The sequence below is a fragment of the Leuresthes tenuis genome, unplaced genomic scaffold (assembly GCF_036924035.1).
Source record: "Leuresthes tenuis unplaced genomic scaffold, fLeuTen1.0.hap1 SCAF_9, whole genome shotgun sequence".
In the NCBI taxonomy this organism is placed as follows: Eukaryota; Metazoa; Chordata; class Actinopteri; order Atheriniformes; family Atherinopsidae; genus Leuresthes; species Leuresthes tenuis.
Genome location: NW_027325363.1, coordinates 15,394,571 through 15,409,587, shown reverse-complemented (window position 1 = coordinate 15,409,587; position 15,017 = coordinate 15,394,571). Strand labels below are relative to the sequence as shown.

Sequence of the window (15,017 nt, the reverse complement as noted above, 5' to 3'; positions counted from 1 at the left end):
CACCAGCTGTTGAGCATTATCTCACTTCAGACGTTGATAAGCTCAATTTGAGGGGGCGGGGTTTGAACAGAGGTCGCCCCTCAAGTCAGAAGTCCATTAAGAAAACGGCTCATTTTATTTTAGTTTCCCCTGACACGATAAAGGAAAAGAAAGGCGTAAAAAACTAACATCCTGAATTCATAACCACGAAACCATGCAAACACACCATAAAGTAAAAAAAAAAAAAAACATTTTCTGAATGGGCATGAAATTCTGTTCATATTTTATTACAATATCAGAATTTGTACATGTTGTCCTCTCCATTAACGTTTCATTTAGAAATTCATTACATAAATATACTCAAAAACGTAGAATAACAGAAGTCAGATTTAATATAAAACAAACTTAAAAAACAGAAGTATTACCTGACTTTCAGACAGAAGCTGGAGGAATGTCTTTTTTCTTTCTTTCTTTTTAAACAAAAGCCACACAAATGATCTTTTACATAGAAACAATCTATGAGAAAATTATGTTCAACTCATTTTAAACGATAAATCCAAAGTTTTGGACCGTTAACTTTATCAAGGGTCGTTAGGTAAATGTTAAGATTTAAGAACATAGGATAATGACCAACCGAAATATATATATATTAAAAAAAAAAAAAAATCTGTTCTTGAATTATTTCTCCAACATCTGATTACTAATAACCTTGGTAACTAAACTGCAATCTGAGTTACTGTCAAAAAACATGCAAAAATAAATACGCTGTCCACTGATGCAACCCTACTCCTGGAAGCTCACCTTATGCTAACCTGTGGTCTTGTCTCAAGTTCTGGGCCAACACTGCAATAACTCTCTCGTTGGGGAATTACACTACAAATCATTTAGGACTCATTTTAAATGGCACAATAATTGTGTGTGCTAACATGGCTATCGGTGATCTTGTGTGATTTAAGACTGGCCAACATTTAGCAGGGCCTCTGACACCTGTGAAGTCAGACATTGGGGGTGGCAAAACTTAAGAAACATGCAGACACTCATAAAACAAAATATACATAAAGATGACACCAAGTTAACCAACAATAACCTCAGTGGAAGGAAAGTGTACATCCATATAATCCATACGAAATCAAGCAGCGTGTTAAGGTGAAAAACAGAGTATGAAAATTAAATCAATACATGCTTGTTGACCTACAGAGAGAATAAAAATAAAACCATGAGACAAGTGTGCTTAAAACACGAGCAGGTCACCGGTACTTTGATGTAAGCCTCTTCAAGCTAAAAAAAACAAATAAACCCCGTGATCATGTGGCTAAATGAGAGTTCAGATATGTGAGTCGGATTCATTCAAACAAACAGCAGAGTGGAGGAGGCCAGGAGCTCTGCGATGGAGGTGACATTAATGTCAGAGGTTCTGGAGAGAATAAAGGGAGTCGCCAAGCTGCACAATGTCACAACTTCTCACCACCTCCTCCCCAGGTCCATGTGAAACATGCTGATGATGAGGCTGAGGGGTGGCCAGGTGGACGCCGGGCGATGTCAATGTTCCAAGAGTGGAAGAAGGGATTCCTGGCTGCTTTCTTTTATGTACACAGTGTGACTGGGGTCCTGCGTTAATGCCCGTCTTTCTGAGTGATCAAATGGTCTTGAATCCTCTGCAGCATCTCCTGCATCCGCCGCAGCTGTGAGGAGAGACGAGGAAGAAATGAGTGACACGATAATGATGCGACACACTGACGTCTCTAACAGCTACACTGACTGCCTGGGGTTTTATAAGGGCTCATTATTTACACGCGACTGCACAGAAAACAAATCGATAACGCTGGGAGGTCATGTGCACCGCCATGATCACGTGACCTGTGCAGGGGGACGGGGGTGAACCTGAGTCGGAGTCGGCTACGCTACAGAACGGGTCATGAGATCTAAGAGGCAATTTTAGGATTTTTTAAAATAGAAATAAATTAGAATCAACTAGCTCCTAAACTTCCATCTATTAACAACTCAAACTCATGACATTAGATGTAAGTCAGTGGTTTTAGTAGCGTGATTATTGTTCTTTATGTTGTACAGTGTGAGGACTAATTGTTGCCGTCATGGGAATCCTCTGATTTACATGTTCAATCTTAACTGATGTCAACACAGAAAATAAAAAAAAAACAGATGAGGAAAAAATAGTCTCTTTATTTAGTTCCATGAATGAATTTATAGGATCAGAGTGGGGAGGGAGGAGGAAAAGAAACTGAAACACTGTTGTGGACACATTATCAGCTGTATTTGACCGTACTGCCTGTTCTTATCCTGCCTGTGTTGGACGACCTCTCACCACAGTGGACGTACTGACCCATGCTCAGCTGCTTATTCCTGCTCAGTCAGACTTTGGTGAAAGAAAACTTTAAAACAAGCAAACTGGGTCCATATCTGAAGAACTGAAATGTTGGGAATCTATAAAGGATCTGTCAGATCAACAAAAACATTTCACCTAAAAAGTAGTTATTCTAGTCATGCTCACTCAGTTGATCAGCGCTGTGTCAGATCATCAAAGTATTCTGAATCTGTTTCACACTCCTTAGCGCCTTGTTTAGGCAAGGCTGCGTCCTGTTTACAGTTTCAGTCGACACTGAAATTGATATTTTATTAATTTAATATGCTTTTTGTTGACAGTGTGTGAATCTTTATCTACGTCAGCTTATTGCAGAAGGCTTTGTTTTGTTAAAATCAGATCTTTGCTAAACTGCTGCTGCAGCTGAAATATCCCTGAGCAGATAGTTTTAAGTTGAATCAGAATAAGTCTTAATTAAATAAATGCATTAATCAAATTCAGTCAAGTCAGCACATCTCTGGTGATATCCAACCCTAACTGCTAATGCTGAACCAGTAATGAAGACTTGTTAATAACTCAGTGACGTGATGCTGTTAGTATTGTTAGAAAACTTTTATTTCTACACCTGAGGAGGAGGTAATGCAAAAACAACTTGGCTGAAGCTCTGACACTATATGACGACATACTGACAGTCACGTGAAAAGGAAACAACCTCTTTCAATTCCAAGGTTTTAAGTATCGTGACATTGAGAAAACTAGGCCAAAAATACTGAAGCAGTGTAAGAAAACCTATTGCTTCTCAAATGCACTGGATTTCGGGCTGTGGGGTTAAAAGGTAATTTTTAAATGATTTAAAGTATTTCTACAAAGGTTTTTCCCAAGCGGATGTTCCAGTAAGTTCACCCCAAGCTCAGACTCTACAATGCTCTGCTCAGAGAAACTACAGAAAACCCCAGAGCTACAGCTCAGACTGTACTGGCCTCAGTTAGTATGTTAGACGTTAAAGTTCATGTCAGTGAAATTGGAAAAATATTGAACAAGTAGGAACTGTTTGGTGGGAAAACCAGAAGAAAGTCTGGGGGGGGGGGGGGGGGGGTGATGATTTGGGCTTGTTTTGCAGCCACATGTCACCCTGCAGTCACTGAGTCGACCACAAACTGGGTCATGAAACGGGACAATGATCCAAACTAGAAGATTGGACCAAAGTTTCTCCACAGAGACGGACAACAATTTACTATTTTTAGTGGGTTCGACAAGCTCTTAAATCACTGGGTGCATTTAGTTTTTTCAGACACTATTTTAGTATTTTGGCTTGGTTTTTAATAAATAAATAAATAATAACACTGTAATAGGTCACATATTGTTGCTCATAGGAAGTTAATTATAATCTATATAATTATAAAGACCTGGTAGGAACCAGATGATTCTTTAATCATGTGTTGATATCTAAAACCATAAAATTAAGGTGGTGTTCCCTCTTCTTCTCATGACAGTGAACTGCATGCTTCTGACCTCCATGTGGCTTAAATGAATCATGTCTAAAACTCAAAGACGCTACTGTAACAAACTCTTTTCTTATAATACAGGTTTAATAAATATAACTGCATCACGCTGTGTTTTTGAGTCTTCAAAAACATAAATGCGATGTTCTTCCACTTTAAGAAAAAAAATCTAAAACTTAAGGATAAACTAGATCTGCGCGACACTCAGAAGGCTTCGTCAGCTTTCTGATCTGAGTGCGTTTCCTGGCTGGGCTGAGGGTCTGAGTGCTCATGCTGCTCAGAGTTGTGCCAAGACTTGTGCTCTTGGTCGTGATGAGACTCCAGTTCACGGTCGGCGAGCCGTACCTCCTCATCTTTCTCTCGGATGAGCTTCTCCGTCTCGCTCTCTGCCACTCCGGGCACCATGGGGATGGGGAAGTCTGTGCCACTCTCCCTGGTTAGTTTACTGCAGAGAAATGTGGGTTGAACAGAAACATTTCATGTTCACATGTATTTCACGAGCTGCTGACCTCTTTCAAAACAGAGATACCAGGTAATTGTGGGAGCCTCGGAGGAATAAAGAAAAACCATGCAACCTAACTGATAATCTGAGTCTCTTTGTGTGAGCATACTTGCGGTTGCGCTCCTTTACGACCATGCGGGTCATGCTCTGGATGCAGTGGGCTCTGTAGTTCTCGTAGTGAGTCTCCCGGGTCACATCTTTGAGGTCCTGCATGTGTGTGCGAACGAGCATGTTCCTCAGCTTCACGAAGTCGCAGTGTGCCGGGTTCTCCACTGAAATCCACACAGTGAAGATCGACTATGAACTATGCCATGCAGGCAGCTGTGCGTTGGATGTGAGATGTCAGCTTATGTATGTATATCAACACATAATGTTGTCTAAAGAGAGTTTTCTCTTTTGCTCTCACTCTTGAATCAGTTTAACCATAAATCACTTTAAACTGGCGAATTACCTTCTACGATGCCCCAGGGGTAGAGACGGCCTCGCACCCTTTTCCCTTTGGCCTCCACCACCGTATTGCTGCCAATTACAGCAAAAGGAATGCTTTCCTTAAAGGCAGAATAGAAAAGATCGTAAGATTAAAATGACATTTCAAAAGCATCTGGGAGGACAGCCAGATGCCTCCTATCAGAGGCTACACTGATGCCCCCTCTATCCTCACTAACCTTGTTTATATGGTCTTTATATTCATCTTAATGCCACTTCACTAAATAACTGGATTAATGGATGAGATGTTTTCAGGACAAACAATGAGTTTGGTGTCTAAATATGAAAAAAAGAAAAAAAAAGATAAAGTTTTAAGCGCAGACTTTAGGCTTTAAGTTGAGAATACTTGTATTAAAATTGGAAGAAGCGTTTAGGAATTACATCTCTTTCATTGTAAAACCATCTCCTCTGAAAGTAAATGCACAAATTAACAGAACCATAAAAACAATCCCATTGTTTTAATTTGGACGTCACCAAAATAACTGGTTCTCTCCTCTGTGACACTTTGTCAGGTCTTTACTGCAGCTGCCTTTAGTTCTTATTTAACAGGGTCAAATGCATCTCGATGGAGTTCAGATCAAGTGATTAAGTTTTTGGGAAATTCTTGTTTGTTCAATGGCTTCTCGAGTTTTCAGATAATGCTGTTTGACATATAGTGAACAACCTGAGTTTTCTTAATCAAAACAAAGTGTGCTCCGTTAGTCCTGCAAACTGTGGAAAAGACGATTAAAAGAAAAGAGACTGAAAGACATCTGGAGGCTCCGCTGCTCACCTTCAACTCGTGGTCTTGTTGTTTAAACTCCTCATCCTCATCAGAGTCGCAGTCAGGGAACTGATAAATCTTGATACCGTACTGCTCAATCTCCTCTCTGATCTTCAGGGATAAGAAAAACAGAATTCAGTTTCCAGATGTGACAAAACACGTGTCAGGACTAGAGCATTGATCGTCTTACCTTCAATTTCTTTTTCTTGACCTCATTAGGGATGAGTGTGTCCGCTTTAGCCAAGACTGGGACGATGTTGACCTTCTCATGCAGAGCCTTCATAAATTCCACATCCAAAGGCCGAAGGCTGGAAAAGGTGCAAAACACTCCTTAAAGATGCTGTGGCACCATACTGCACACATTTGTGTCACAGATGAATAATAAAAGTATCCTTACATGAGTGAAATGATGCTATTTTTCAACTGATAATTCACTGTTAAGACAGTTAGTGATAAAAATGCTCTTAGCATGATACCATGCTCTTAAGACGCTTTGAAAAGATTTGAATTTGAATTAGGATTTCCACAAATGCTTTTGGATATGCAGTGATTTAGAGTGGATGTTATTCAGGTATGGATATATGAATCAATGGTCATATTTTCTTTTTTGGCCTGATTGTTAAGTAGAAAACTTGATCTGTATCTGAATGTGGAGCGAACTGATCAGTCAGTGTTTTATCTGATGAGTAATGATAGAAGCTCATCAGCAGAGGGAGCAGTTTCTCCACCTCTGTCACAATGACCACACACTGCACCGTCACTTGACTATTCACTACTGTGAATTTCTTCCATGATGAGCACAGCGATGTGGAACAGTGCATGTGTACAACTGTGCTGAAAAGTACCACATCAGCACGAGCAACTGATTAGTGTGAAAGCATTGCAGCAGATGTAAATTCACCTGAAGGCAGTTGAGCACCGTTTTAACTCGGAGCAAGAGCTGCTGCATTAACAATTTATTGGGCTGAGTGCACAGCGATATACTGGTAGACTGGAGGGTTATGATAAATCTCCGTTAGTGCGGACAAACGCTGTGAATGAACACATGTAATGGGATGAAATTGATCAGTTGTTAGGGAGGGTGAAGATAGTTGTTATCTGGTTTTCTAGATACACATAAATGCTGGATACAGACGTCATGTACTGCAGCAGAAAGGAGTAAAAAATTCCCCACTCGTAGGAAAAGAGACAGCAGGCGGGCTCGCTAATGCCTAGAAGAGAACCGCAGCTTTGTCATACCCATGACCGAAGGGTGAAATAAAATAGAGGCAGCAGTGTACGCGGTTGTCTTGGATGTTCTTGCGGTTGAGGCCACTCTCATCCCTGAAGTACTGTTCGAACTGCTGGTCGATGTAGTCGGCCACCGACTTCCAGCTAGAGCAGAAACACAAAGGGGCGTTCAGCCTCTGAGGCGATGCAAGAGCACACGTGATTTTCATAACAACAGTAGAGCTAAAATGAGGTTATCCATCTACGAATATTCATGCAGCAGCTTCAGTTAGTCTGGGGTTAATTCCCTCGTTAAGGCTGACACGTACCACTCAGTGTTATTTACAGCATCCCCAAATCCAGGAGTGTCCACAATGGTCAGCTTCAGTTTGACGCCTTTCTCCTCTATATCCACCGTGTTTTTGGTGATTTCAACGGTTTGGGTGATTCGCTCTGGGGGGAAGACAGAAACGAGGCTCAGTTTTAAAAAGCAGTCCCAACACAACACACAAAAGTGGAAAGTGGTGTCGTCATCACCTTCAGCATTGAGCAGCTTCCTATCTTTGTACAGATCTGTGAGAAACAGGCTGTTGACCAGGGTGGACTTTCCCAGGCCAGACTCACCTTCAAACAAAGAACAACAAAGAAAAACAGCGGGGCTTAAGACCTTGTGATTAGCAGTCAAACTAAAGGGTAGGCTTAGGATCAAATGTCTTCTAATGTGCAAACTAGGATTTACCTGCCACCATGAGAGTGAAGTCAAATCCTTTTTTGACTGATTTGCGGTGCACCTGGTTTGGAAGCGTTGCAAAACCCACATATTCCTTGTCCTGGTCCTAAAAGTAAACACAGAGGGGAAAAAGCTCCATCAGCGAAACGCATATACTGTAGATATACGATCTGCGTAACAATGCGTCAGTGTTATCGAACAACAAGAATTTAGCTTCTAAATAAAGTCAGCAACACACACAGCAACACCCATCCTGCCTTCATGTCCCATTACAAGAAAAAAAAAAAAGTTTGTTTTGAACCTCACTGCACAAGTGCACAAACTCTGTCAAGTGGATCAACCAGTCAGATGAACACTTTAAAGCCTTAAAAGCAGAGCTAAACCATACAGAGCTTGTTTATCCTCTCTGGGTCTGTCACCTCCTTGTATTACCTCATTATTGTCATAAGGGTCATAAAGAGCCCAGGGGCTCCTCGGTCTGGATGGATTGATGGTGGACGCCAAGTCAAACTCCACACTTCTGCTCTGTGGCAAGCTGGGGTCTGAACCTGAATCTGACTGGGCTCTACCCGCCACAGGGGGCCGCAGATAAGACGGGGTGTGGGGGCGCTCTTGGCCCTCTGCCTCTCTGACTGCATCATGAGCCTCATGGCCATGATGGCGGTGTTGGCTTTGCCCTCGGTGATGCTGAGGGTCGTGCATTAAGTTCTCCACTTCTGAGTCGTCTGAATGGCTTGAATTCTAGAGAAACACCAAGGTTGGAGGGGATACATGGGGGCGGTTCAGAGGACGAGGAGGAAATATAGGTACAGGATAGGTAGAGTGCCAGTGTCAAATGAAGGCTTTGGGGATCCAGGCGGCACACATTTTTAGAAATGATTGCTGTACTTTTCAAGGTGATGGCTTTAAAATGCACAGAAAAGATAACAAGATTCTGACATTTACATGGACTAAGTTCTTCTTTAAGAAAGCTGATCCTTGTTTTTTGGGACACTTTAATATGAGTGCAAAGCAAATGCTGACTTTACCAATGAAAGTTCTGTCATCTAGCTTTACGCTCTTTAAACCTGATTAACTGGTTATAAAACATGTGAATGAGCCTGTAACTACAGTATGTGCAAAGGCACGTTCAGCTGTCTTCAATTATCTTAATCACTATTACTGAAGAATGATCTTGTCAGAGGTGAATGGTGACTCGGGGCAATGACTGAAATGCCAAATGAGCTGTAATATTATGACATTAGTTTCTTTGTACTTTCCCTGGAAGAGAGTGATACTTATTTCTATTACATGGGTTAAAAATCTTCTGATCTCACTAATATGAGGAAAAAAAAGGCCATACTGCCATACAAAACGTTGATCATTTACTGTAGATTTTACTTTTACTGTTGTTTATTTGATGGACTCCAGTTACCACAGCTCTCCGGTCCCCACAGATAAAAGTCTCCCAGCTGGATAAATAATGCAGTGTCCCTTAGAAAGCAACAAGGCTATTTAATTCAGCTACAGTCCCATTCCAAGACACTCCACTCATGCTATATTTATGCACTCTACATTAGATTAGGGGTTGCTATGGTAGGACATGACAACATGCAATTTTAAGCAATGTCCAAGTGAACTTAAGACTGACGGGTAAAATGGGGAATTAAACTATTCTTGGGGGTGTCAGTGATACCTGGGCGGCGTTGTGGGACCTGCTGTGATTGGGGGAAGCTGGGCAGGAGTCCTGCTCATCTGATGAAGAATGAGGCTCATGGTCACCGTCCTCCATTGCAATTGGGGCTACACTGCACTCTGTGACCTCCAGTCAGAAGAGGAGCACACATGGGGTGAGGACACAGGGATCGTGGAAATATGGGGGAGGAAAAGGAGTCCGTCGAGGTAAAATTAGGAGCACGAGGTTCAAGAGCCATGAGCCGTATGACAAGAGGAGAGAACGTGTTCAGATGAGACAGAAGAAGATGAGGAGGAGAATGAAAATCAAAGATTAAAGAAAGGAAAATAAACAACATATTAAATGGCATACCATTTAGTAAAGAAATGGTATGACCCCTGACCAGATGAGATGACTGTGTGGCGGAGTAATTGAAAACACGATTGAGTGGTGCATAGTTGTATTCTGAGGGGGTGTCTCTATAGACAGAATTAAGTTATTAGCACATTTCCGGTCCAAAACTTTTTTGACACCAACATGAATGTACGACTCCCTGCAATGTCAGCGCCGGCAGATCCCAGCCGCAGTTACATAATGCAAAAAGCCACTGATGGTTGGATGAAAAATTAAACAGTAAAGCAAAAATCTCCTCTATTTAAAGAGATTACATGTATTTTAGAACCATGTGAAATCATGATTGTTTTACCAGTTTTACCAGATTGGTTCCATTTTAATATGAATTCTGAATAAATCTGTCACTTCTACATAGTCTCCATCCACCCATGGCCAACAGATTCAATTATTCTGGGAATAATACAGCTTAAGGGCAGCACAGAAATTGACAGGCTTTCCTGTAGTACAACCAAATTACTGTGATCAATGTCCAACATGGAGGGTTCTGTGACCTACATAAGAGCACAGAGATGGTCGATCGCACCGCTTTGACAACTCTAGTGCAGAAGTACAATGAACTGTGTAAAACAGTTGGTTGATGCTGAAAAGCTTCAAAAGTTAAAAGAAAGTGACTTCCAGCTAATTCACTTGAGCGCTCCTTGGAAAATTGCTATTCGAGCTATTACAGAATCAAATTTAGAGCACAAACTAGTTCACCCTCAGAAAAGTGGATCATAAAACTGCATCCACCCTCTCTGCATGCAGCGGGTTACCTCCACGCTTCCAGTGCCTCACCTGTTGTACCTTTTACGGAGCGTAAAACCTCTTCTTTTTCCTTCAGCTAAAGAAGCTCTTCATACCAAATCCATCAGGCAACAGACAGCAGAGACCAGCGGCTCCAGCATTTATACACTTCCATCCCAGAGGACATGGCGTCCTTCAGCTCCATTGAACCTCTCAGCGCCTCAGGGAACGGATCAGCAGCATCGACGAGCCCCATGTCACCATTCAAAGGTGACGCACCAACCCACACACACTGGGTACATCCTCAAACCATGAATCTACTATACGGCTGAGCACCATTACAATGTGGTTTGCAGCATTCATGTAAAGCTTGTCATTATGCCTTCACATTTCATCTATCCAGCACTTTTTTCTTGGGGGTTGTGTGGGAGTTCACTGTCCTGTTCAAAGACATTTCGACCTCTTCATGATGTAAATTGCAGCCGCACCTTAGCAGGCAACACCAAGCAGGCAACACCAAGCAGTATGCACTAATGTGAGAGAATCGACAAAGACGGCCATTAAAACTTTGTTTAGAGTTTAAAGTGACGTCCCCTCTTGTGTTTGTTTTGTCCGACAAACGGTTCCAAATAATTTTCTGTCAGTTTGCCAACAGCATTATCAGGACAAATCACCCGAGGTCATGTGACACAAACAGCAACATACTTAAGAATCCATGGTTAACTCTAGTAAAGCAAAAAAACAAAAGAAGTAATACAACAGAACAGAAAAAAAGAAAAAGTTTAGCAAAGATAAGCTCTGCATCCACCAGATGATGAGCCTGGTGATCTGCTTCATTATCCATCATAATCAGATAAGCATAACTGCTGACAAGGCAAATTAGTTAAGTAATTAAGCTACTAAATGTATTAGTCATACACAGTTCATACGCTAAAGAACTTGTCGCCACAGACCTTATTAAGCATTCGGGAGATTTCCTCATTCATAAGCAGATTAATGCAGCAAACTCCGCAGAGTGCATCTCATCTTTATCGGAGCGACACCACCATGATAAAAATGACATGGCTCAAACTGTTACAGTTATGATAGCCTCACCAGATAATAAACTGCGTTACATTCACATGCAACCTTCTCGAGGAGTATGTTTGTACTTTTGTTCTTTTCTCCGGGTGGCATTCCTGAACATGACCCTACCCTTTGAGCTTCTCTAAGCCTCTCACTATCAGGTTGCACCACATCTAAAACCCAGCGGTGAGCCAGTTATTACCGTGCGCAGGTAGTGGATTCACTAACTTCCAAGCAGAGTATTTCCTGTCTTGATATTAAAGTCACTGATGTCAAATAAGTTGCAGAGGAAAAAGTTTTGGGGAAAGGACATCAATTGAAAATGAATTTCTAGACACTTAAAGAAACACGTTAACCTTGTCATGGCCTCAATACTTCAGCTTAAGTCAGCAAGAAGAAAAAACTAGAGAGATAATACAGATGCAGTAAAAGAGCAAAAGTTAAGAACAATCTGAGCTCCTTAATGCTCCTGACAGAACAGCAACACAGTCGAAATATTCCCCCTGATGTCTGTACCATCTTAACTCTTTAGAAAAAAGGGATATATAAGGATAGTTCAACTTTAGCAATTCAAGTTAAACAAAGGGGACATTTTCCCACTTTCAACATGCAAACATTTCCACACATTAACTAGACATTTGAGTTTCTCCGGTCCCAGAGTACCACTTGATTCTTTGCTTGAATCTAATCCAACTGAAGATCCAGATGGAAATTTGACTCAAAATCCAAAAATACTGAATAACATGGTTGAAGGCCACAGGATGAATTGTCCTTCTAGGAGGCCTCATAAACAGGCATTTCCCATTAGTCAGTCTGCTTAAACTGGAAAGAAAGGACACATCCAGGACCGTGTTAAACAGATCAAACAATCAATCAATATAACGATGGAGCATGTGACTGACTGATATCATATTGATACATCAACTGAGCTCTGCTTAGCCATACAAAGAAAGAAAGCTCATACAACAAGAAGGGCAAAAACTTCCAAGGTATTTAAGTTTGGAAAGAGAACCAATAAACCGAAACCAAAATAACCAACTTGTAACAGTCTGACCATTTACAGAAATCCATCCTTATTTCCAGACCTTCAACTGACCATGTGAAAACAATCTTCTCTATCTCGAATAAAACCTGATGGGTTCTGACATCAATTTGACACATTTCCATCAGCCACAAGCACAGAATCTCCCAGTGGAACGAGTCTCAGCTGAGACCTGAGCTAATTAAGATTTCCATAAGTGGCAGAGGGTTAGTTCACCTTAAGCAGCGTTTACCATGTAGTTTGTAGTTTTTTTTAGAACAACTTCAGACCAGGTGGAACTACACTGCAATAGCTACGAGTCCAGAGAGGTACGATCAGGTCCAGATGCAGAATACACACCTGGAAATCCCTCCGAAGCAAACGAGCCTCAGAACTCATTTATGACCAATAAGCCTTCATGTGCAGTAAGCCAACTCAAGTGCATTTGGCTTTAAAGACTTCCTCAAATTACTCAAAAAAAGCTTTAAAGACTTCCTCACATTACTCAAAAAAAAAACTTTAAAGACTTCCTCAAATTACTCAAAAACATTTATCCATATTTTCTACACAGCCAAATAAATGAGACAGGGGGAAATTAAACAATGGTATGTGGACTGAGACATTAGGCCCTTGGCAGTGACATATCTTCCTTCAGCAGTGGCTTCTTTGGCATTTCCTGCAATACAGATAAAAATGCACTTATGGTGTGTATTGAAGCCTTGAAATGGGCACAGCAGGACTCTTTCGTTTGAGGACATCTTGGCCTGGAATGTCCTGTCCGTCATGTGAAATGAGTAAAGTGGAGCTAAAGTGGCAATTTGACCACAGTGCTGTCTGTTGTATATACAGTCAACACCAGTGGATCCAATGATTTTGATCAACTCTAATAAGCACTCTTAAGAGACAAATAATAAGCTGCTGCACGATTACTGAGATAAGTAATACCCTTTGTAGTCAAAGGTTATCAAGGATACTATTGTAAGAAAAATGACTGGGGCTAAAACCTTCATGGGTGAGCATACAGCCCCTGAGAAACAATTGAAGCACATGAAAGCCAGCTGAACATAAACAAGTAGCATGTTTGAAAAAGCAGCTTTGTTGCTGTTGGATGGTGGCAGTGGGTTTGGCTGACACAGTACTGATGGATGATGATTTGTTGCATTTAACGCAGCTCTCAGGGGAAAGCCCTCTTCAAATGCTCCCTGTACGACATGGGAAATGCGATCAAAAGTTGCATTAAGTCATAAAGAAACTATACAGCATGTTGTTATTGACCTATGATGAAAGCATATTTCAGCCTGGGAGGAAGTGCAGTCCAAAGAGTAGTTTATAACCCATCTACAATAATTACCTACTGGAGCCTTGCTAGTATTCACAGAATGATAAATCATTTTTGCTTGGCACGTTTTGCGCCTGTTGGCAGTGAGGTTTACTGAAATGTATGCTGGTTTAGGTTTGGAAGAGGATGATTAAATTACGACTAAAAGTGTTACTTCATATGCATCTGTCACAGTGATATAATGCTCCCGCTGATTGTGGGTTTTGTTTGTTTGTTTTAAATAAGAAAGCATGAACGCAGCTTTTGAAAAGCATTCCCACCAAAAAAAAAAAAAACAGACGCCTGTGTGTGTTGCATGTTGAATAGCAGTAAGGTTTCCCCTTGTGATGAGGCCAATAGCAGGTGGTGATGTGAGCCATGTGCGCTCTGTGTGAATGCTGTGGTTGTTTGGATAGTTATAGCAGAGCTCTGTGTGAAGCTGGCTCAGTACACAGAGAGAAAGAGACGGAAAGACTAAAATAATCCGCCGTCAAAACACTATCCCTTAGCTATAGAGCTCAGGCAAGTATTTGTGATCACAACTTCTCAAATTCAAAGCAATGGAAAGCACAATTAAGACTAAAGTCTTCTCAAGTGTGCAATTTACTGTAAATTAAAAGAGGAAAAACGATAGCGAAACACCAAACAAAGAGATACTCTTAATGCAGTGTCAGCAAGAGAAAAAGCAACAAACACATACCTCTGTGTCACTGTTATTTTCTGAATTTGCAGCCATATTATTCCTTCAGACCCAGTGGAAATCCTGTAGTTTCACCACACAGTGTCACTACTTCAGTTTCTGGGACCTCCACGTTACAAAAGCACATCCACTTTCCTCGCCTCGCCAGTCATGTGGCATCCAGTTGTTTTCCTACACATGCCTACACGCTGAGTCTGGAAACATAGTTTTTTCCAAACAGGTACAGATTCAATCTCTGCCACCGAATCTGGAGTACTTCAAGAGCTCCGCCCTGCCCTCCAGCTTTGGCCAATCTGCAGCTGATGCAGATAAGCAGCAGCAGGAGCTCGTGTGTGCACGTCTTGAGAAGAGCTGCTGTTCTGCAGGGGCCATTAACGACATCTGCCCTGTTGTCTTGGCACAAGCCCTTTTCATGCCCTCATTACTAAAGCTACAAATGTGAGATCGGCATAGAAGTTGGAACACATGCACAAACATAATCTTTGTAGCCATACATCAGTGAAGAGTGCATGTACTGAATGTCTGAAATTAAACAGAATGAGAAGATTTATAAGAAGTTATACCTAAACTATAGAGAAACAGCTACATGAAAATTTAAACAGTTGTGGGGTTGAGTATGAAACAAAGACAA

At 41.3% G+C, this 15,017-nt stretch overlaps 1 protein-coding gene across 3 annotated transcripts; it reads right to left on the bottom strand.

The window, feature by feature from the left end:
• Positions 1-250: 250 nt before the first annotated feature.
• septin4b (septin 4b) lies at positions 251-14,608 on the bottom strand. 3 transcript variants are annotated; one of them, XM_072392513.1, is made up of 12 exons: positions 9,167-9,278; positions 7,924-8,232; positions 7,501-7,597; positions 7,299-7,385; positions 7,091-7,214; positions 6,792-6,926; positions 5,743-5,860; positions 5,562-5,663; positions 4,755-4,851; positions 4,413-4,575; positions 4,147-4,246; positions 251-1,661 (listed from the first exon to the last, which is right to left on the bottom strand). In XM_072392513.1, the coding sequence occupies exons 1-12, from the start codon at positions 9,260-9,262 to the stop codon at positions 1,593-1,595; spliced, it is 1,497 nt and encodes a 498-aa protein (XP_072248614.1). In that variant the 5' UTR covers positions 9,263-9,278; the 3' UTR covers positions 251-1,592. The 3 variants fall into 3 exon arrangements, with proteins under 3 accessions (XP_072248614.1, XP_072248613.1, XP_072248612.1); XM_072392512.1 differs by lacking the exons at positions 7,924-8,232; positions 9,167-9,278 and adding an exon at positions 14,387-14,604; XM_072392511.1 differs by lacking the exons at positions 7,924-8,232; positions 9,167-9,278 and adding an exon at positions 14,387-14,608 and having other exon boundaries at positions 7,091-7,385.
• Positions 14,609-15,017: the final 409 nt, after the last annotated feature.